Source organism: Coregonus clupeaformis, chromosome 8 (genome assembly GCF_020615455.1).
Source record: "Coregonus clupeaformis isolate EN_2021a chromosome 8, ASM2061545v1, whole genome shotgun sequence".
Lineage (NCBI taxonomy): Eukaryota > Metazoa > Chordata > Actinopteri > Salmoniformes > Salmonidae > Coregonus > Coregonus clupeaformis.
Window position 1 is genome coordinate 51,477,601 of NC_059199.1, and position 22,823 is coordinate 51,500,423.

The 22,823-nt window shown below is 45.8% G+C and overlaps 1 protein-coding gene across 2 annotated transcripts in view; it reads right to left on the minus strand.

The window, feature by feature from the left end:
- Positions 1 to 22,823, minus strand: part of LOC121571919 (retinoic acid receptor beta-like) — a 225,515-nt gene that overhangs the window by 25,969 nt on the left and 176,723 nt on the right. For both annotated transcript variants that reach the window (XM_041883715.2, XM_041883716.2), the window contains one exon: positions 1,904 to 2,064. In XM_041883715.2, the coding sequence (XP_041739649.1) occupies positions 1,904 to 2,064 (161 nt within the window). The remainder of the gene's footprint in view (positions 1 to 1,903; positions 2,065 to 22,823) is intronic.

The window sequence follows — 22,823 nt, forward strand, 5'->3', positions numbered from 1 at the left end:
AGTGGGGAGGTTAAGCAGTGAGAGGAAGGGAGGGAGAGTGGGAGAGAGAGAGAGGAAAGGCTCCAGCCTCCTTCTTATAGATGACTGGCGTAAATAAAGCCTTCAAACAGACTGACGGTCATTTGCAATACTAAACTAAGCCCCGTCACATCGTGTGTGCCCGCCACCCCTCCTCCTCCCGACCCTTTGATATACGCCACGGAAAGAGATAATGACGCAAACTGGATCAGCCGCATTTATTCCACTTTTCACAAGTGTCAGGAATGAAGGGAATGAAACGGAAGAGAAGACGCGCTCAGTCGTCCCGAAAGTCTCCACGTCTTCGTCTCTCACCCAGAGTAATGTTTCCGCCCGCCGCTGCCTCTGCCTCCTCTCCACACACACACACACACACACACACACACACACACACACACACACACACACACACACACACACACACACACACACACACACACACACACACACACACACACACACACACACACACACACACACATAAGTAATGCTGCCCGAGCTCTGAGACATTTCCCTGATGTGCGTTTGATGTTTTCATCTGCAGCAAAGCAAAGTCATCTGTTCCTGACATCTAATTTTAATTTCCCCCCACCATTAGGTTTGTTGCTGCTACACATGAAACATGCTGGCGTAAACAAATGTAGCGTCAAGGACGGAGCTAAAATGATGAATGTCTCCAACCAACAGGGCCTGGTACTAACATTATGGATGTCTCCAACCAACAGGCCCTGGTACTAACATTATGGATGTCTCCAACCAACAGGGCCTGGTACTAACATTATGGATGTCTCCAACCAACAGGGCCTGGTACTAACATTATGGATGTCTCCAACCAACAGGGCCTGGTACTAACATTATGGATGTCTCCAACCAACAGGGCCTGGTACTAACATTATGGATGGTCTACTCTGGATCCCCTGGTAGTAGAACATACATTATGAATCTGCAAGAAGACATATGATAGTTGGAGTCTGTCTATATAGTATGTATAATACTCACAAGGTTAATGTAGTAGAGATTTCTGAGAATAATATAGAATATAATAGAACGAAATATAATAGGAAAAATTAGAATAGAATAGATATCACCCTCATACACACAGTGGATAGGCTGGAAGCAGCACAGGGTTAGCCGCAGAGCACAGGAGCACTGTTCAGTTGTGGAACCTACTGGGGCCTTCTAAAGACTAGTGTAGAATGTCTATCTTCTCATGACACTCTCCAGATATTGATAATCAGTTGACATGAAGCACCTGCCCCAAAAACGGGTCCTAACCTCCTTTGATTGTCATTGATTTCCATTCAAAATCTATCCGACCCTCCTGGACGTTCACGGAGAGGAGAGGTTATTGAGTTGTGTTAGCGAGGATTATCTCATAATTGAGTTCTGGCTACTGCATTAGAGGGGGATTTGGAGTACAGTACATAGGATCGATTCCCTTTGTGGGCTCTGCCAGTCAAAAGTATACTATCACAGAAATGAAACAGACAGTGCCTTGTGTCAACAGAGGGTTTAGCGATACAGGCTCATGGTGCGCGTCAGTGGGACATGTAGACAATAATCTATGTCTGAGTTAGCCAGACCTCACTACACTGACATTTTGATGCAAACTGTGCCTGAAGCATTAACTACAACTAAATACAAGTGTGTCTTTGTGCTTGCTAATCTCCTGATGTTGTGCCCTTGAGCAAGGCACTTAACCTCTAAACTGCACAGTGGCTGACCCTGGCTTCCAATCCCTCTGTGAATTTCTCGAGGGGTTGGGTTACGAATTTCTGTGATCTGAAAATGACAACATACAGTAGTATTGTTCTATTCAATTCTCCTTGGTGTGTGTGTGTGTGTGTGTGTGTGTGTGTGTGTGTGTGTGTGCTCCAGTGCTAACCGTGGTGTATTTCCCCAGCTGGCAGAGCGATGGGAAGGTCTCCTGATGAGCCTTGCGTATCTTCTCTATGATGGCCTCTTGTTCTGCACTCAGCTCGTAGTTCTCGGTCAGCTCTGGCTTGGGACTCTCTTTCTTCTTCTTATTGCGGTCATTCCGGACAGCTAAGAGAGGGGAAAAGGAAGGAATGGGAAAAGGTAAATGAACAAATGTCAACAATAACTGTAGCCTAAAATGCATCCTAGACATTCTGGACATATCACCCATTCAGCACAGTGTTAGCGTTAGGCTGTATTCGTGAGCCACTCATATTCGGAACATCTGTGATTTTAGATGCAAGTTGTCTGGAATTGCACACTGTACTAATATATACAGAATCACTTATGACAAGGAGACTGAGTCCATGCAGTAACTATCTTCTGCCATGACGACTGTGTAGTTAAGCTCACAGTATCTACAGTATCTTCAGCACCACCAGCCACAGAACACAAACGGTTAAACGCTCTGTCACTCAGTATTTCTCTCTCAGCTTAGTGTCATCACTGGACAACATTAAAGAAGGAGAAACCATCAGCGTATAAGAAAGGCAGCTAGGGTTTCAGAACGGCAGTGTGTAATTTGGCCAGGCGTCATCTCAACACGATGACAGAGGCTGATCTTCTGACGATCCTCGCCTCGTCTCGGAGTAGCGACCACTTCTGATTGCCGTGGCAACCCTGGGGGCAGTTTCATGTGACGCCGTGTTTATGTGTGGCGGCCGTGGGGATTACTCCGCACACACGGAACGCTTGTGTGTGCATTCTGACAAAGGAGTTTGAGATGTTCTCTTTCCTTGGTTATCTTCTCTCGTTCAATGAGAGAGCAGGACAGAAACAACAACATCAAGGCCACCTCTGTGAACTACGTACATGGAGAGAGAGACAGACAGAGACACACAGAGAGAGACAGAGAGAGTTCAGCTCAGCTGAAGGACTGAGAGAAAAACAGAAAAAGAGAAGGGGAGAGAGAGAAAAAGAGAAGGGGAGAGAGAGAGAGAGAAATAGAATGTGTTCAGCTCAGCTGGGGGTAACTAAAGTTCAGTAAAATAATTACAACGTATTCCTTGTTGTATCGTCTCACAGGAATTCATTAATGTATGTTAAAGGTGCAGTATGCAGAAACTGCGCCACCATTTCCTGGATGCTAAAATTCTAATAGTTAGCCTAATTCCAGTTTATATGAAAAACAAGCCATGTATAGTGTAGAAAATCATTGTACCATCTAAAACCCTGTGAGATATCTTTTCAATAACCAAAAATATTGTATTTTCAGCTGTTTGAAGCTGGTGTACAAAACCGAACATAAGACACAAAAACGAAACCTAAGAACGGGAAGCATAGAAATAGCTCAGATAGCACATATCTACCACTTCTTAGACTTGCTTTCAATGAGAATGACAGATCTATAACTCACATTTCTATGTGATTTTGGTCGGGTTGCCCAAAAAGTTACACAGTTGAAAACTGTTTAGGCCCATGCATATAAAGCCTGTTGAAGACTGAAGGGCAACTGGGCATTCATCTCTGCGTATCTCTATCGGCCCTATTCCTCTCTAGCTTATTGTTGGACGATTGATCACATTGACAATGTAAACAGTATGCAACATGTAGAAGACAAGAAAAGACAAGGCCAATGAGGCATTCATGTCTGTTTGTCCATAATCCATACCAACTACGCCACAATCAGCACAATGTTCTTCATCAGCCATAGAACAGCAGAATTCACAACTAGAACAAAAAGGAAAACCATTCAGCTATGCTTTATACATGCTGAAATATGAACAAAGTTTGCCATTTGTTCTACTGTATCGACTGTTATGAAAACTGTTCTAGTGCACAAAGAGAAGTTTGTCCATTCTTGTGTGCATCTATTGCATATAAACCTTGGAGCAGAGAGATGAAGTAGGTCAGGATGATTGAACTGTCCATTTTGATAGAGGAGATTCTCACGTTGTTACACTTCCCTAGTCTCATATAAACTCTGATGAGGAAGGTGAAAATTAGGGCTGACCCCAATTATTCGACTGGTCGATTGTTTGGTTGATAGGCTGTTGGTCGACCAAGATTTTTTGTTGTTGTCGAGCAGCAGCAAATATACACTACCGTTCAAAAGTTTGGGGTCACTTATAAATGTCCTTGTTTTCCATGAAAACATACATGAAATGAGTTTGAATAGGAAATATAGCAAAATGCATTGGAAATGTAGTCATTGACAAGGTTAGAAATAATGATTTTTAATTGAAATAATTGTGTCCTTCAAACTTTGCTTTCGTCAAAGAATCCTCCATTTGCAGCAATTACAGCCTTGCAGACCTTTGGCATTCTAGTTGTCAATTTGTTGAGGTAATCTGAAGAGATTTCACCCCATGCTTCCTGAAGCACCTCCCACAAGTTGGATTGGCTTGATGGGCACTTATTACGTATCATACGGTCAAGCTGCTCCCACAACAGCTCAATAGGGTTGAGATCCGGTGACTGTGCTGGCCACTCCATTATAGACAGAATACCAGCTGTCTGCTTCTTCCCTAAATAGTTATTGCATAGTTCGGAGCTGTGCTTTTGGGTCATTGTCCTGTTGTAGGAGGAAATTGGCTCCAATCAAGCGCCGTCCACAGGGTATGGCATGGCGTTGCAAAATGGAGTGATAGCCTTCCTTCTTCAAGATCCCTTTTACCCTGTACAAATCTCCCACTTTACCACCACCAAAGCACCCCCAGATCATCACATTGCCTCCACCATGCTTGACAGATTGCATCAAGCACTCCTCCTGCATATTTTCATTTGGTCTGCGTCTCACAAATGTTCTTATTTGTGATCCGAACACCTCAAACTTCGATTCGTCTGTCCATAACACTTTTTTCCAATCTTCCTCTGTCCAGTGTCTGTGTTCTTTTGCCCATCTTCATCTTTTCTTTTTATTGGCCAGTCTGAGATATGGCTTTTTCTTTGCAACTCTGCCTAGAAGGTCAGCATCCCGGAGTTGCCTCCTCACCGTTGACGTTGAGACTGGTGTTTTGCGGGTACTATTTAATGAAGCTGCCAGTTGAGGACCTGTGAGGCGTCTGTTTCTCAAACTAGACACTCTAATGTATTTGTCCTCTTGCTCAGTTGTGCGCCGGGGCCTCCCACTCCTCTTTCTATTCTGGTTAGAAACAGTTTGCGCTGTTCTGTGAAGGGAGTAGTACACAGCGTTGTACGAGATCTTCAGTTTCTTGGCAATTTCTCACATGGAATAGCCTTCATTTCTCAGAACAATAATAGACTGATGAGTTTCAGAAGAAAGTTATTTGTTTCTGGCCATTTCGATCCTGTAATCGAACCCACAATTGCTGATGCTCCAGATACTCAACTAGTCTCATGAAGGCTTGTTTTATTGCTTCTTTAAATCAGCACAACAGTTTTCAGCTGTGCTAACATAATTGCAAAAGGGTTTTCTAATGATCAGTTAGCCTATTAAAATGATAAACTTGGATTAGCAAACACAATGTGCCATTGGAACACAGGACTGATGGTTGCTGATAATGGGCCTCTGTACGCCTATGTAGATATTCCAGCTACAATAGCCATTTACAACATTAACAATGTCTACACTGTATATCTGATCAATTTGATGTTATTTTAATGGACAAAAAAACATTTATGGCACACGAGACACCTGTCTAGTTCACTGAGTTCACTGAGATGGACTGTGCCCATCTCAGTGAACTAATCCATTGCGGAGGCTGAAACTAATCCATTGCCGATGGCACAGTCCAAGAAGGGAAGCGTGGCTGCACAATGCACGTCTCTTTCCAGAATGCGCTCTCTCCTGCCAATGTGGGCACATTCATTGTTTCATAACTTAATTGTGTGCATTGTTTGCATTTGATTGTGTTTGATTGTTAGTGTCTATCAATTCCTCATTACATATTGTATATCACCAGTAGTACATTTACTGTACATTCCTATAATTTCTAATCTACAATGTTTGTTTGGTTACGGTAATATCTGTTAATGCATTCAATAAATTATTATTCCAGTCTTTTACCGTTCTGATTGTCAGAGTGGACACATTGTTTGCAGAGTGCACAACCTATGCTACACAATGTGAGAAACAAGTTTTGGTTTATTTAATTCAATTTCCGAGTTTTGTCAATTTAGTCATTGTCTTTTGTTTGGAGCGCTCCTGTCAATGTTGAGTAAGGACGCGCACCTGATTACGCATAGAAGTAGGCCTATAGGCTACCGGGCCTGTGCGCAAATGTAGTCATACAAACGTGCCCATTTGGGGATCTGATAGTATTTCTAATTGGCTTAATGCACCTCAACTAATGAGCTGTGGAGCTTCTCAAAGTAATGTTTTCTTCACCTCAAACAACAAGCAAACAGAGTTTGTTTTTACATCCATTGAGAAAGACAATAATTCCTCAATGTATTTGAAAAATCTTCAGCTCTTTGAGTACTGGGAAAGCCAGACAACAATCCAGACATAAATTCCAATAATTTCATATATAACTGAAGGTTCCCTTCATAGAACAACAGTATGTGTCCTCTCATGACAAAAAAAAAACTTAGTTGACCGAAAGTCGTCTGGTTGAAAGAACAGACGACTTGTCGGCCCTAGTGAAAATAGAGGTTTCGTTACAGGAAGTCCCGAATGAAACCAGAGTGAACACCGTCACCCCCTGCATGGTGTCCTGGAAAACCCCTAGTTCGTGACGGAGCTCTGGGATTGGATGAGATGTTGGTGTTTGATGTCTGACACAGCAGGAGGTTCTGAGGTTCTGAGAATCCTCAAACACACCAGCCAGCTAGAGGAGCTGGTGTGGACTCAATACAGGGTCCTATTCATTAGGGCATGGAACAGAAAACATTTTCTAATGGGATATTAAAATCTGTGTTTCATATTGGACCAGGTAGTCTCTCCCTGTTTAAGTCTGTTTTCTTCTGTTTGGTGCCTAATGAACACAACCCAGTGTTGATTCATCATCTGTCCCTACATCACAGCACCCTGATTAGCCGCAGATGCTCCCAACCAATCAGGATGAGATCCTGGAGGAGGAACAGAACTTCATTATGGGGGCTCACCGTCGCTGTCTGCTGAACCCCAGGAGACCTCCTTTTAGTCTGGGTTGGTTGACTACCACAAAAGACAGCAGGCACATCCTCCCTCTATCTGCCCTGCTTTACAATACAAAGCCCTTTCATATTCACATAACAAAAGCAACGTTGTGCAACCTTTAAAGATTGAGAAATATAGAAATATATATTTCTATGAGGTGTTTTGTAAGCGCTGGGCTGGCCTAGTTACATTAAGTATAGGATACATTTGTTGGGAGTTTGTGCAGAAACTGTGAAGGCTCCAGCATTGTTTGTTTGTTCAGTTTGTATCCTGTCTGCCAGCATCCTTGAAGGCGCATTGTGTTAAGCCTATGTGGAAAAGTAATTGTTCTTTACAGTGCAACCAAGTCAACAAGATATATAGATTATAACTACATCCAATTTACCGCTATTCTGTTCTGACAGACATGATGCCTGCCTTCTATCTTTATGTCTGTGTTCCAAATAGCCCCCTATTCCCTTTATGGGCTCTGGTCAAAAGTAGTGCACTATATAAGGAATAGGGTGCTATTTTATATGCATACTATGTGTCTGTCTCCATATCTGTCTGCTATTGGTCTTTGATCTTCAGCACTTTGAGTACTGGGAAAGCCAGACAATAATCCAGACATCAATTCCAGGAATTTCATATATAACTGAAGGTTCCCTTCATAGAACAACAGTATGTGTCCTCTCACCTCCCTTCCCCCCTCCTCCCCAATTCAGTGACATTAGTTCCAGATGTCCAATCAACTCAATCCTAGGTCCCACCATAATGATGGCGTACTGTACAGCATGCAGGGTACAATAGGGTCTATTAAATGGAATTAGACTGTCTGGTTCGGTGAAAGCTATGATCCCTTACTGATGTCACTTGTTAAATCCACTTCAATCAATGTAGATTAAAGGGAGGAGACAGGTTACAGAAGGGTTTTTAAGCCTTGAGACATGGATTCTGTATGTGTGCCATTCAGATGGTGAATGGGCAAGACAAAGTATTAAAGTGCCTTTGAAGTGCCAGGCGCACCAGTTTGTGTCAAGAACTGCAACGCTGCTGGGTTTTTCACACTCAACAGTTTCCCGTGTGTATCAAGAATGGCCCACCACCAAAAGGACCTCCAGCCAACTTGACACAACTGTGGGAAGCATTGGAGTCAACATGGGCCAGCATCCCTGTGGAACACTTTCAAAACCTTGTAGAGTCCATGCCCCGACAAATTGAGGCTGTTCTGAGGGCAAAAGGCGTTGGGTGCAACTCAATATTAGGAAGGTGTTCCTAATGTTTGGTATACTCAGTGTACATGTTAAACAGTCACTAGTGAATTGTAATAATCTAGCTAGCCAGCTAGTTAAACAGGCAAAAATGACCTAAAACGAATTTGATGTGTTGCCCTATATGTGACATCAGGTGTAAGTAACGAATCCTAAAATGTATACACACTTAACTTAATCAGCTGCTAAGGTCATTAAAACACAACACACACACACACACACACACACACACACACAACACTCTGTTGATGTTAATTTCACTAATGAGTAGAGGGAGACAATCGGAGAGGCAGGATCACAATACATCAACTTTGACCTCCATAGACACTGACAGCTCTATAGAATAACAATTAACATGAGTATAAGATGTGTGGTGTGTGTGTATGGGTGCGCACATGTACGTGTGTGTGCGTGCACGTGTGTGGAAACAGAGGGCAGGGGGTCGAAACTATAATCCTGATGACAGTTAGTAGCTATAAGACCTGGATCTACTATGTGGGGAAAAACAACAGGCTTTTACCAAACAACATGGCCATTGTCAACTGAAGGGTATTCTGAATATGACTAACAGTTCTGCTGAACGTAAACGAATACAAGCCAGTTTTAATATGGACAGTTTTTCCTGTTTTATGAAAGGTTTGGTTTTATGAATCTTCCTTTCACAAAAATGTCAGGGACAATTCTGCAACGTCTTCCGAAGGTCTGAAGGACGTTCTTTGTGGGACGGTGAAATGGTGTGTCATGGAGATTGAGTTGGCTATTATTTGGCCTTGTCAGAGAAATAGCACAACAACCAAAGCCGGGAACGGGGGTTAGAGTCGGGGCGGCAGACAAAGGCAGAAGGTTGCCCAGTGATTGAACCAAACTGAACCACTCAAGGATGACTTGGCTAGGCTGTGTTCAGGCTGGGCCTTGGGGGTGCCAGGGGGAAAATGGTATGGAGCCAGTCTGGCTAGAAGTTGGACTACCAACTGTTTACACTTTTGTGTCAGGCCATCTGTTGGGTTCTGCATGGGTTTTATGTATCCAAACACACAGGAAAAATGATATGGCTATTGTTGGTACAACGGTGATAACAAAAGGGTATTTGTAGGATTTTTAAAAATTGGACTTCTCTATGGAGCCGTCCATGGGAATTGTCCTTTTGGGCTCGGCTGCAGCTAAACTGCAGTGCCCTCTGAGCACAGTGGAAAGCGGGCTTCCAGACCGGGACCCTGGCCCACTGGGCTGAAGGAACAGTCCCTCTCTGATCCTCTGGATAGACAGACTGGTTAGGTAGCGATAGTATGGGACTTGGACTAATCACTTGTGGACAGACTACGCAAACATAAAATGGTACTGTAGATCTGTCTTTATACTATGGGCACCGATAGATAACGAGCAACAATAGTTCCAGTGCTTGGGTTTGTCATCACTGGTTATTTGGACAAATCACGATTTCGCAGGTGTTAGCATCTTTCGAATTTCGGAAGGGGAGGGGACCTTTGGCCCGTAACTTGCAAAGCGAGAGGGTGGAGATACTCTTTCCGGTTCCGCCCCTCGTTCTAGCATCTCTTCATCTCTTCTATTAACATGTATGGACCCAGAACTTAATCGAGCATCTGACCAATTACACAAGACTTTAGGCTTGGACATACACAGTACCACTGCTGGCCATACAGAGAATCACTGCTGGCTGTATACAGCAGTGTTATGTTTGAGACCACCTAAAGCGAGACCGATTCAAGACCAACACCAGAGCAAATCGAGTCTGAGTCAAGACCAAGACCGGAGGGGAGGCGAGACCGAGTCAAGACCGAGACCGGGACGGAGACAAGGGGTCCGAGACAGAGTCAAGACCAAGACCAGAAAAATGTGACCAGAAAAATGTGAGTCCAATTCAAGACCATGATTGTAATTTTGTCAGATAACCACCATAATTACAGTTCAAAATGTCCAGTATTTCTGTGTTCATATTTCAGATCAATTTATGGATTCTTTAGACATTCAGAATAGTGAAAAAACCTTTATAATTATATTATTTTAAATTATGTTCTGATTTAATCACTTCAGTTTTGTTGGAATGGATTAAAACAGAATATTTTTAAACATACAAATCAGGATAAATCTAGCTATCTAAGTCAGCCATTGGCAAAGCCATCAGAAGCTAGATAAAGGCATCCAACATTTTGGAGTGACAATGGAATAAACCAATCACATTTTGACTTAATGGGTGGGACCATTTTTACAAAAACGTATGGAAACTTTGGCCTTCTTGAAGGCCAACAGGTCACTGCGCAATAGCGAGCAGTAGTTTTCCCATGGTCTAGCTAGCTAGCTTTCGTTGTCGGCTAGTTTGCAGCGGCTGCAGCAGGTGTTTTCAAAGAGGATGTTGTTGCTAATTTGTTAGCTTCTCCCTTTTCAAGAATAACTTTCAACAAGAATTTACGTATCAAATTATCATAATCTGGTGAGTGGAACTGTGTTTTTATTGCATCAAGCTTGTTGGTGTTAGCCATCTCTTTGAAAATAACTTGTGTGCGAAACATTGTTGCATTTAAAGTGGAACTGACAGCATTTTAGCAACATAAAATCTTATTAAAATCGGTTCATATACACCCCCAGGAAGAATATTACACTTTTAAAAACATTTTCTGACAAGCGACCACTTAGATATGGTCCTTTTCACGTTTTCATAAATTCTTAGAATGTTTGGGCCCCATGTAGCTCAGTTGGTAGAGCAATGGCGCTTGCAACACCAGGGTTGTGGGTTCAATTCCCACGGGGGGCCAGTATGAAAAAAGAAAAATGTATGCACTAACTGTAAAGTCGCTCTGGATAAGAGCGTCTGCTAAATGACTAAGATGTAAATGTAAAATTACGTATAACTAAGGCATTTATAACAATTCTATAGCAATATAGATTGGGAAAGGGGCCGTGCGTTTGGACAACTAATAGACTCTGCAATAAATAAAAACATCTGTCTTGTCCAGGACCGGAGTCTACACAGACCGGACCGCTATAGCTAATAAGAGCTACAGTAGGCCTTTATACAAACAAGCCATTTGCCACATTCACTTTGAACTAAGAAGATTTTAGCGGAATAAAAGGAATTTAGTGCTGGTTTCTCATTCGTTAATAGCTGGGAGAACCACCAGTGCAAAACAAAAAGTCACACCAATAACGGTTCTACCAAATCTAGCTCATTTAATCCCTACCACTGTGTCGCTGAGTTGTCATAATGCTTCAGCAAATGTACATTATCCCATGGGCGTTGGTAGACAATGTAAGTAACCTAATTTATGTCCCTCTTACTGCCCTGAATGCCTCTGCTGATCCTACAGCTATTGTATGCAGTAATCATATGTCTATATACTGTTAGCATGAGGTGGTGTGCCCTAGCAGGAAGTCCACTGTGTGCAGCTCACCCTGCACTAATAAAAATAACTTGGCATGTCTCCCTCTGCTAAGCTTCCCAGTAAAGCAAGAAAAACAATCAAGCATCCCAGAAAAGTGTTAGAAATAGCCCATGTTAACATATGTAGCTTAAGAAACAAGGTTCATAAAATCTATAATTTGCTAGTAACAGATTACATTAGGCCCTCCTGTAGCTCAGTTGGTAGAGCATGGCACTTGCAACGCCAGGGTTGTGGGTTCGATTCCCACGGGGGGCCAGTATGAAAAATGTATGCACTCACTAACTGTAATACCTTTGATGATACAGTGGCAGCAATACATGGTTATAATATATACAGAAAAGACATAAATGCCAAAGGTGGAGGTGTGGCTGTTTATATTCAGAACCATATTCCTGTAAAGCTTAGAGAGGACCTCATGTTAAATACTGTTGAAGTAATATGGATACAGGTTCATCTGCCTCACCTAAAGTCCATTCTGGTGGGAAGCTGCTATAGACCACCAAGTGCTAACAGTCAGTATCTGGATAACATGTGTGAAATGCTTGATAATGTATGTGATATCAATAGAGAGGTATATTTAATGGGTGATTTAAATATTGACTGGCTTTCATCAGGCTGCCCACTCAAGAGAAAGCTTCAAACTGTAACTAGTGCCTGCCATATCTAGGAAAACCAAAGTTCCAAAGGCTGGGCCTAATATAGTGTATAAGAGGTCATACAAGAAGAGTTGTAATGATTCCTATGTTGTTGTTGTAAATATTTGTTGGCCCGTGGTGTGTAATGACGAGCAACCAGACGCTGCACTTGACACATTCATGAAATTGCTTATCCCAGTTACTAATAAGCATGCACCCATTAAGAAAATGACTGTAAAAACTGTTAAATCCCTGTGGATTGATGAGGAATTGAAAAGTTGTATGGTTGAGAGGGATAAGGCAAAAGAGATGGCAATTAGGTCTGGCTGTACAACCGATTGGCAAACGTACTGCAAATTGAAAAATCATGTGACTAAACTGAATTTAAAAAAAAGAAACTCCACTATGAAACAAAGATAAATGACATAAAAAATGATAGTAAAACGCTTTGGAGCACCTTTAATGATATTTTGGGCAAAAAGGCAAACTCCGCTCCATCATTCATTGAATCAGATGGCTCATTCATCACAAAAGCACTACTTTAATGATTTTTCATTGGCAAGATTAGCAAACTTAGGCATGACATGCCAGCAACAAACGCTGACACAACACATCCAAGTATATCTGACCAAATAATGAAAGACAAGCATTGTAATTTTGAATTGCGTAATGTGTGGAAGAGGTGTTAAAATTATTGTTGTCTATCAACAATGACAAGCCACCGGGGTCTAACAACTTGGATATAAAATTACTGAGGTTCATAGAGGATGATATTGACACTACTATTTGCCATCTCTTCAATTTAAGCCTACTAGAATGGCCAGCAGTTGTTCAAGTTCTTGCTAGCTAACCAATTGACACCTGCATCTCTAGCCAACAAAAAACGACTAATGTTGGACTAATGATTACACCCTATATCAGCTAGATGCAGGCATGAGTGTGCAAGGTGGTATTGAATGTGTTACTGTCTGTCCATGTGTCACTTTCTGTCACCTAAAATGTTTCTCTCGACCTGTGTGCATCTTCGTTGTAAACTTTAATTCATAGGCTAGGTTGTAGCAACCTCATGATGGATATAGGGAAATTTTGAGTATCATATAGTAGCCTAAACCTATCGCTGTTACATTGAACTGGGTGAATGGAATAAGTCAGTCACTCACCCACTCCTCCAATGGCATGACATCCTCCTAGCAGCTAGCCATCTTGCTAATGTTAGGCTCTGTGTTTTTAGCTTGCTACATAAATAGATACGCTAGCCTATTATGACAGACTTGTGCTCATTGCCCTTGCTAGTTTGATTGTATTGACATTCCCAGCCTTAGTTACATTCGTCTGTTTCTGTATTCTTATGATTGGGACCTACTGGCTTATTATGTCAGAGTTTATGGACTGCTTATCCTTTAACATCATGCTGTGTGTGACTGCTGTCTTTCCTATAGATTTTCACTCTCAAAATCACTTCTTTTTTTACACAACGCTTATACCTGCGTATACCCTCCACTACACTACTGGCCCTTTGTGTTTTACAAAAAGTGCACTCTCCTACATGAGTGTATTGGTATTATGGTTGCTGTCCTTTCAGAAGCACAAACCTGTCACACACTGAAGTTTGCAGACGACACAACAGTGGTAGGCCTGATCACCGACAACGATGAGACAGCCTATAGGGAGGAGGTCAGAGACCTGGCTGTGTGGTGCCAGGATAACAACCGTTCCCTCAACGTGACCAAGACAAAGGAGATGATTGTGGACTACAGGAAAAAAAAGAGGACTGAGCACGCCCCCATTCTCATCGACGGGGCTGTAGTGGAACAGGTTGAGAGCTTCAAGTTCCTTGGTGTCCACATCACCAACGAACTATCATGGTCCAAACACACCAAGACAGTCGTGAAGAGGGCACGACAAAGCCTATTCCCCCTCAGGAGACTGACAAGATTTGGCATGGGTCCTCAGATCCTCAAAAAATTCAACAGCTGCACCAGAGAGCATCCTGACTGGTTGCATCACCGCCTGGTATGGCAACTGCTTGGCCTCCGACCGCAAGGCACTACAGAGGGTAGTGTGTACGGCCCAGTACATCACTGGGGCCAAGCTTCCTGCCATCCAGGACCTCTATACCAGGCGGTGTCAGAGGAAGGCCCTCAAAATTGTCAAAGACTCCAGACACCCTAGTCATAGACTGTTCTCTCTGCTACCGCACGGCAAGTGGTACCGGAGTGCCAAGTCTAGGTCCAAAAGACTTCTCAACAGCTTCTACCCCCAAGCCATAAGACTCCTGAATAACTAATCATGGCTACCCGGACTATTTGCACTGCCCCCCCCACCCCATCTTTTTACGCTGCTGCTACTCTGTTGATTATTTATGCATAGTCACTAACTCTACCCACATGTACATATTACTTAAACTACCTCAACTAGCCGGTGCCCCCGCACATTGACTCTGCACCGGTACCCCCCTGTATATATAGCCTCCCTACTGTTATTTTCTTTTACTTCTGCTCTTTTTTTCTCAACACTTTTTTTGTTGTTTTATTCTACTTTTTTATAAAAAAGAAATGCACTGTTGGTTAAGGGCTGTAAGTAAGCATTTCACTGTAATGTCTGCACCTGTTGTATTCGGCGCATGTGGCCAATAAAATTTGATTTGATTTGATATAGGTTCGCCACTGCGCAAACATGTCTATAATAGATAAGGCTGTTAATATATTAACGTTTCAAGAAAGAAATGTATACATTTTGGCCTGGCGAAGCGTTTTTATGCACTGACTTAATGAAAGCGTTTTTTTTTGTCCGCTGGTCTCTGCAAGAAATTACAAGTCCTCACTGTCCGAAATCGAGTCAAGAATGAGAACAAATGTATCCGACCGAGACACTCAATATGTGGTCTCGAGACTGGTCTCGAGTACTACAACACTGGTATACAGTACCACTGCAGGCCGTACACGGTACCACTGCAGGCCGTACACGGTACCACTGCAGGCCGTACACAGTACCACTGCAGGCCGTACACGGTACCACTGCTGGCCGTACAAGGTACCACTGCTGGCCGTACACGGTACCACTGCAGGCCGTACACGGTACCACTGCTGGCCGTACAAGGTACCACTGCAGGCCGTACACGGTACCACTGCAGGCCGTACACAGTACCACTGCTGGCCGTACAAGGTACCACTGCTGGCCGTACACAGTACCACTGCTGGCCGTATACAGTACTACTGTGTTACCGCTGGTAGCTCTGCTGGCTTAACTACTGTATCATCCACCCTGCTGCAAGGTCATGAAGTCACTGTGCAGGTGTCTCCCAACCGACACACACACACACACACACGCATGCACACACATGCAAACACACATGCAAACACACACCCACCCACCACCATTAAGTGTAACTCTTTCTGCTGGCGTGGGTAGAGTTATGCGTCGTTCATCGCTCCCCACCTGGTGGGTGTTAAAGGCTGCCATGGTATTATGGGATGTGGCAAGTGGTCGCCAGAAGAAATATACTGTTTATTTACTGGTGCATCTGTTAGTTTGCCGTGGCGCCCGGTGGAGGCTGGGGCGACACAGATGGTCCAGCCCGCGGCCCTCGCTACGAAACGTTAACGCAGTGTGTGTGTGTTAACGTTATCCCAGGCATCCACCAGCCCAGAAAGCTGTCTGTCTGTCGACTACTCCAGCAGCCAGAAACAAAGATAGGGAGGGAGGACAGGAGAGAAGAAAGGAGGGAGGGATAAAGAGAGAGGACAGGAGGGAAGGAGAGAGAGAGGGAAGGCGAGAGGGAGGGAGGGTGGACAGGACGTAGCTCATTGACCAGATGAGGATTAGCTGAGTGTCCTGGAGATCAGTGGTCCTATAAAGTGAGAGGCTGAGAGAGTGTGGCAGCGTGGAACAGGGCCTGACAATTAAGTGTCTTTATTTAACAGCCTCTTCACACGGCGGCCAAAATCACTTCAGCTGAAAACTGCACAGTTGTGCACACTCCACCCTAGATTACCACAGTAGTGCACACTCCACCCTAGATTACCACAGTAGTGCACACTCCACCCTAGATTACCACAGTAGTGCACACTCCACCCTAGATTACCACAGTAGTGCACACTCCACCCTAGATTACCACAGTATATGCACACTCCACCCTAGATTACTATAGTAGTACAAAATCCACCCTAGATTACCACAGTAGTGCACACTTCACCCTAGATTACCACAGTAGTGCACACTCCACCCTAGATTACCACAGTAGTGCACACTCCACCCTAGATTACCAACAGGGTCATACTGCATTTATTTAACCTCTTAAATGTAATGGCAAAATGTAGATTTCCGCCTAAATAGACATACCCAAAAGTAACTGCTACTCATGTGTAATTACATGATTCTGACATGCCAAAACTTGGTATATTTGGAAAGAAGGGAATCTGGAAGATTATGGGGAAATGATCAAAAGCTAGATAGGAGTTACAGTGAGGGAAAAAAGTATTTGATCCCCTGCTGAGTATGTAAGTTTGCCCACTGACAAAGAAATGATCAGTCTATCATTTTAATGGTAGGTTTATTTGAACAGTGAGAGACAGAATAACAACAAAAAAATCCAGAAAACGCATGTAAAAAATGTTATACATTGATTAGCGTTTTAATGAGGGAAATAAGTATTTGCCATTTCCAACATCAGCTGCTCTCGGAAGGCTGTCTTTGTCATGTGGTTTACCGTGGTCTTCGGGAAAATGATTCTGTTAGGAGGAATGGTGCCACAAGCCCCTATTGTCTTTTTCAAGAGGTCTATGAAAAGTGGATGTAGAACCATCAGACGGGGTGATTGACATAGCAGTGGGGGGTGAAGACCTTGACCGACAGGGGCGCTTGCTGGGGAGGGGTGGCTCCCAAACGGCATCATCCAAATCCTCTGCATCCTCCACTCTGTGGTGAATAAAATAAAGGGATATATTGTTGTAAGACACACATAATTACCGTTGACTAAATTTACAAAACATTACTGTAAAGTAAAAACACCAAGCCTAAACTTTATCTGTACAGTGACTCACATAGAAGGTGTGAAGGACACACACACACACACACACAAAATGTATCCTGTAGCTCAGTTGGTAGAGCATAGCACTTGCAACGCCAGGGTTGTGGGTTCGTTTCCCACGGGGGTATGAAAATGTATGCACTCACTAACTGTAAGTCGCTCTGGATAAGAGCGACTGCTAAATGACAAAAAATTTAAAATAAAAATGCAAACAGTAACACTTTGGAGGCAAAGGCAGAGGTGATAACTGTGGTGTTATTTGCATATTGCATCCTGATTGGCCATACGCGAATGAGAGTCTGTGGGAATGTAGGGGTTCATGAGGAAAGCATCTCTCTCTCGGTTGGCTTGTAATGTGAAGCAACGTCAAGTTAGCAACAAATGTGCCTTCATAAAGATACACTGTTAGTAGTTATTTTACTCACATACAAACAAGTTTGATTACACAACAAGAACCACAAATAAACAATGGCCATGAGAGTTTAGTGGCCTCTCCAAAGTTGCAAGGATAAAACTTAGAACAGTAAACTTGTAACGATCCCGGCAGTCTGAGTCGGGTCCTGTCTGGTGACTAGTGTTTCTGTTCGTGAGCTCCAGTTTCCCGAGGGTTCGGGAACGCTCCGGGGAGCGCTCTTGATTTCCGCACCTGCATCCCATCAGCTATCTGCACACCTGGTCCTGATCATCACCCTTCTTAGGCTCTGGCCTAACATCCAGTTCCTGCCGGATCGTTAGCCATGAACAGTATGTTTGTCAGCGTATCAGCCTCTGAGCTACTAGTGTTCGTTTTGTTGTTTTGCACCTTGTTGGCTTGCCGTGTACTTACCTCCGTTTGTTTCTATCTACAGTCTCTCACCCGGAACCTTCTCCCAACCTCTGCCTGATGGTCGGCGGCTGCCGAGCCATTACCGGACCAACCACTGCACCCTCAACAACCCATCCACGCCACCCGCTCTGTTCCCTGGATTATTCAACCTCACTCGGGAATCTATTAAATAAACACTCATCTTTGTCTCAACGTACCTTGTCCTGGTCTGCTTCTGGGTTCTGGCTTAGTAAACCGTGACAGAACGATCCGGCCAGTAATGAACCCAGCGGACCTGGACTCTGTTCGCCATGCCATTACCCAGCAGGAGAAGATGTTGGGCCATCATAGCACGGTACTACAGGAGATCGCGTTGTCAGTTCGGAACCTTTCTACCGGTCTGACGGAGGTCCAGAACCAACGCAAGTGTCCGGTGGAGGATCCACTACCGGTTTCACCCATCTCGCCTGCCGCTTCTGAAGTTGTGTCCCTCCGTGAGCCCAAGGTTCCGACGCCGGATAAATATGAGGGGGAGCTGGGAAGATGCCGTTCCTTCCTTATGCAGTGTGGATTAGTGTTCGATCTACAGCCCTACTCTTATGCCACAGACAAGGCTAGGATAGCCTTTGTGATTGAGTTGCTGCGTGGGCGAGCGCTGGAGTGGGCTTCAGCCGTTTGGGAACGACAGGATCCCTGCATGGCTTCATACCAGGGGTTCACGGCCGAGATGAAGAAGCTCTTCGACCATTCCGTCCGAGGGAGGGACGCAGCTAGGCGCCTGTTTTCTCTTCAACAAGGAACTCGCAGCGTGGCCGACTTCGTGATCGAGTTCAAGACGTTGGCTGTGGAGAGTGGGTGGAACGAGGAGTCTCTGCAAGCGGTCTTTTACCAGGGTCTGTCGGAGCAGCTCAAGGATGAGTTGATCTCCTATCCGGAGCCTAGTGACCTGGACAGCTTGGTAGCCTTGTCTATTCGGGTGGATAATCGAGTCCGAGAGCGAAGGAGGGAGAAGCAATGGGGTCCGTCCAATCGATCAGCTTCTCAGTTCCCAGTCGGGTCGGGTGGTGGACCAGAACACGTCGATCATTCTCCACCACAAAGGATTAGTGGAGAGGACCTCTCTCCCGATTCTGAACCCATGCAAGTGGGGCGGCACGGGTTAACCAAGGAGGAGCGTCAACATAGACGTAAGACCAACTGCTGCCTCTACTGTGGTCGCTCGGGACATTACATCTCCACTTGTTCCCGGCGGTCGTCAAACTGCCCGGCTCGCTAAAGTTGGGAGGACTTTTAGCGAGCCAGTTTCAACCTCTCAGTACCTCTGTCAGACCCCGTTTCCCGGCTACCCTTGTGAACAGGAATCAAAGCTTAGCGATTAACGCTTTTATCGATTCAGGTGCCGATGGAAGCTTTCTTGATGCCGAGTTGGTGGAACAGCTGGGGCTTTCCAAGGAGCAATTGCCGGAAGCCATTGAAGCGACCACTCTGAACGGCAGTAGTCTGGCACGTATCACGATGAGGACTGAACCGGTTAAGATGCGGTTGTCGGGGAATCATTCTGAGATGATTTCATTCTTCATTCTGCCGTCTTCCCATGTTCCTCTGGTCCTTGGATACCCCTGGCTGAAGGAACACAATCCCACGTTCGATTGGGTGACGGGCAAGGTAACGAGTTGGAGCCTTGATTGTCATGCTAACTGTCTCAAGACTGCCTGCCCCCACTCGGTTCCCAGTCAGGTGATTGAGGCTAAACCCCAGATTTGTCCCTGGTTCCCGAGACATATCACGATTTGGGGAAGTTTTCAGTAAGCAGAAGGCTCTGTCACTCCCTCCCCACCGACCATATGATTGTGCCATCAACCTGTTCCCGGGAGCTGTCTACCCCAAGGGGAAGGTTATACAGTATCTCCCGACCTGAACGTGAGGCGTTGGAGACCTACATCAAGGAGTCCCTAGCGGCTGGTCTCGTTCGTCCCTCGTCATCACCCCTGGGGGCAGGATTCTTCTTTGTGGGTAAGAAGGATGGCTCTCTTCGACCGTGTATTGATTATCGGGGGTTGAATGCCATCACGGTCAAGAACAAGTATCCCCTGCCCTTGATGAGTTCTGCCTTCGACTCCTTACAGGGTGCTACGGTATTCACCAAGCTAGACCTACGCAATGCGTATCACATGGTCCGGATCAGAGAGGGGGACGAGTGGTTGACGGGTTTCAATACACCGATGGGTCACTTCGAGTATCAGGTGATGCCGTTTGGACTGACCAATGCTCCAGCGGTATTCCAGAGTATGGTGAACGACGTCCTGAGAGATATGATCGGTCTCTTTGTGTTTGTTTACCTGGATGACATTCTGATCTTCTCGAAGGAACCTTCCGACCACGTCCAGCATGTCCGGCAGGTTCTGCAGCGATTGTTGGAGAATCGCCTGTTCGTGAAGGCCGAGAAGTGCGAGTTTCACGCCCACACGACATCCTTTCTCGGGTACATCATCTCCAGGGGAGAGATTAGGATGGACCAGGAGAAGGTTAGAGCGGTTCTGGAATGGGCCCAGCCCGGTACGAGATTGCAGCTCCAGAGATTTTTGGGGTTTGCGAATTTCTACCGCAGATTCATCCGGGATTACAGCCGTGTGGCCGCTCCGTTAACTGCCTTGACTTCCAGTATCAGGACCTTCAAGTGGAATCCGGAGGCGGATCGAGCGTTTCTGGATTTGAAGAGGCGATTCACCAACGCACCGATTCTCTCTCAACCGGACACGGCCCGTCAGTTCGCCGTTGAAGTGGACGCGTCTGATGTGGGAGTTGGCGCCATCCTGTCGCAGCGATGCTCCACGGACAGTAAACTCCATCCCTGCGCCTACTACTCTCGTCGCCTTTCGCCTGCGGAGAGGAATTACGATGTGGGTAACCGGGAGCTTCTCGCGGTGAAACTTGCCTTGGAGGAGTGGCGCCACTGGTTGGAGGGGGCGGAGCAACCATTTACTGTCTGGACTGACCACAAGAATCTTGCTTACGTGCAATCGGCTAAACGTCTCAACTCCCGTCAGGCCAGGTGGGCGTTGTTTTTCGGACGATTCAAGTTTTCCCTGACGTCCGACCTGGATCTAAGAACGGCAAGGCGGACGCCTTGTCCCGGATGTTCTCCAAGACGGAGGAGAGTGGGTCCAAGACCGAGACTATTCTCCCCCGGAACTGCGTCGTGGGAGCAGTTATGTGGAAGATTGAGGAGGAGGTGCTGGCGGCCCTTCGGACTCAGCCCGGTCCCGGTAACGGTCCACCCGGTCGGTTGTTTGTGCCTGAGTCGGTTCGTCCTGCTGTCCTCAAATGGTCCCACGCCAGCAAGATGGCTTGTCACCCTGGCGTGGCTCGGACAATGGCGTTTCTTCGCAGACGCTTTTTGGTGGCCTGCCATGGCCGAGGATACTCGGGGTTTTGTTGCTGCCTGTCCAGTGTGTGCGCAGAATAAGAGTACCAATCGGCCCAGCTCTGGACTACTTCACCCCCTTCCTATTCCCCGGCGACCATGGTCGCATCTGGCCCTGGACTTCGTCACTGGGTTGCCCGCTTCTGAGGGGAACACGGTCGTTCTGACTATCGTGGACAGATTCAGCAAGTTCGCCCACTTTGTGCCAATTGCCAAGCTTCCCTCTGCCTCGGAGACGTCCGAGATCCTGGTTAGGGAGGTTTTCAGGGTCCACGGTTTGCCCAGTGATATCGTTTCCGACCGTGGCCCTCAGTTTACCTCTGCTGTCTGGAAGTCCTTCTGTTTGGCCATTGGAGCTACAGTCAGTCTCACATCTGGTTTTCACCCCCAATCCAATGGTCAGGCGGAGAGAGCCAACCAGAAGATGGAATCCACGCTACGCTGTCTGGTCTCTTCCAACCCCACCTCCTGGGTCTCTCAGTTGCCGTGGGTTGAGTATGCCCACAATACTCTCCCTACATCTGCCACTGGGATGTCTCCCTTCCAGTGCCTGTATGGCTACCAACCTCCCCTGTTCCCTTCTCAGGAGAAGGAGCTCTCAGTGCCTTCTGTTCAGGCCCATATTCGTCGTTGCCACCGGACCTGGCATCGGGCCAGAAAGGTACTCCTTAGAGGTTCGGACCGGTATCAGCTCCAGGCGAATCGTCGCCGGATCCCCGCTCCCACCTATACCATCGGAGATAGGGGTTTGGTTGGCCACACGGGATCTTCCGTTACGGACTGAGTCTAGGAAGTTGTTACCGAAGTTCATTGGTCCGTTTGTGGTGGAGAAGGTGATCAATCCAGTGGCAGTTCGACTCAAACTACCGAGGACGCTCAGAGTCCATCCCACCTTTCATGTCTCCTGCCTCAAGCCTGTCTTCCTCAGTCCTCTGTTGCCTCCTCCGCCTCCTCCTCCTCCTCCTCGGATGATCGGAGGTGGTCCTGCCTACACGGTGCGTCGCATCATGGATTCCAGACGGCGGGGCCGGGGTTTCCAGTATCTCGTGGACTGGGAGGGGTATGGCCCTGAAGAGAGGAGTTGGATTCCGCGGCGACAGGTCCTAGATGCGGACCTCATCAGTGACTTCTACCGCCTCCATCCTGGCGCTCCGGGAGTCCGCCCGGTGGCGTTCGTCGGAGGGGGGTACTGTAACGATCCCGGCAGTCTGAGTCGGGTCCTGTCTGGTGACTAGTGTTTCTG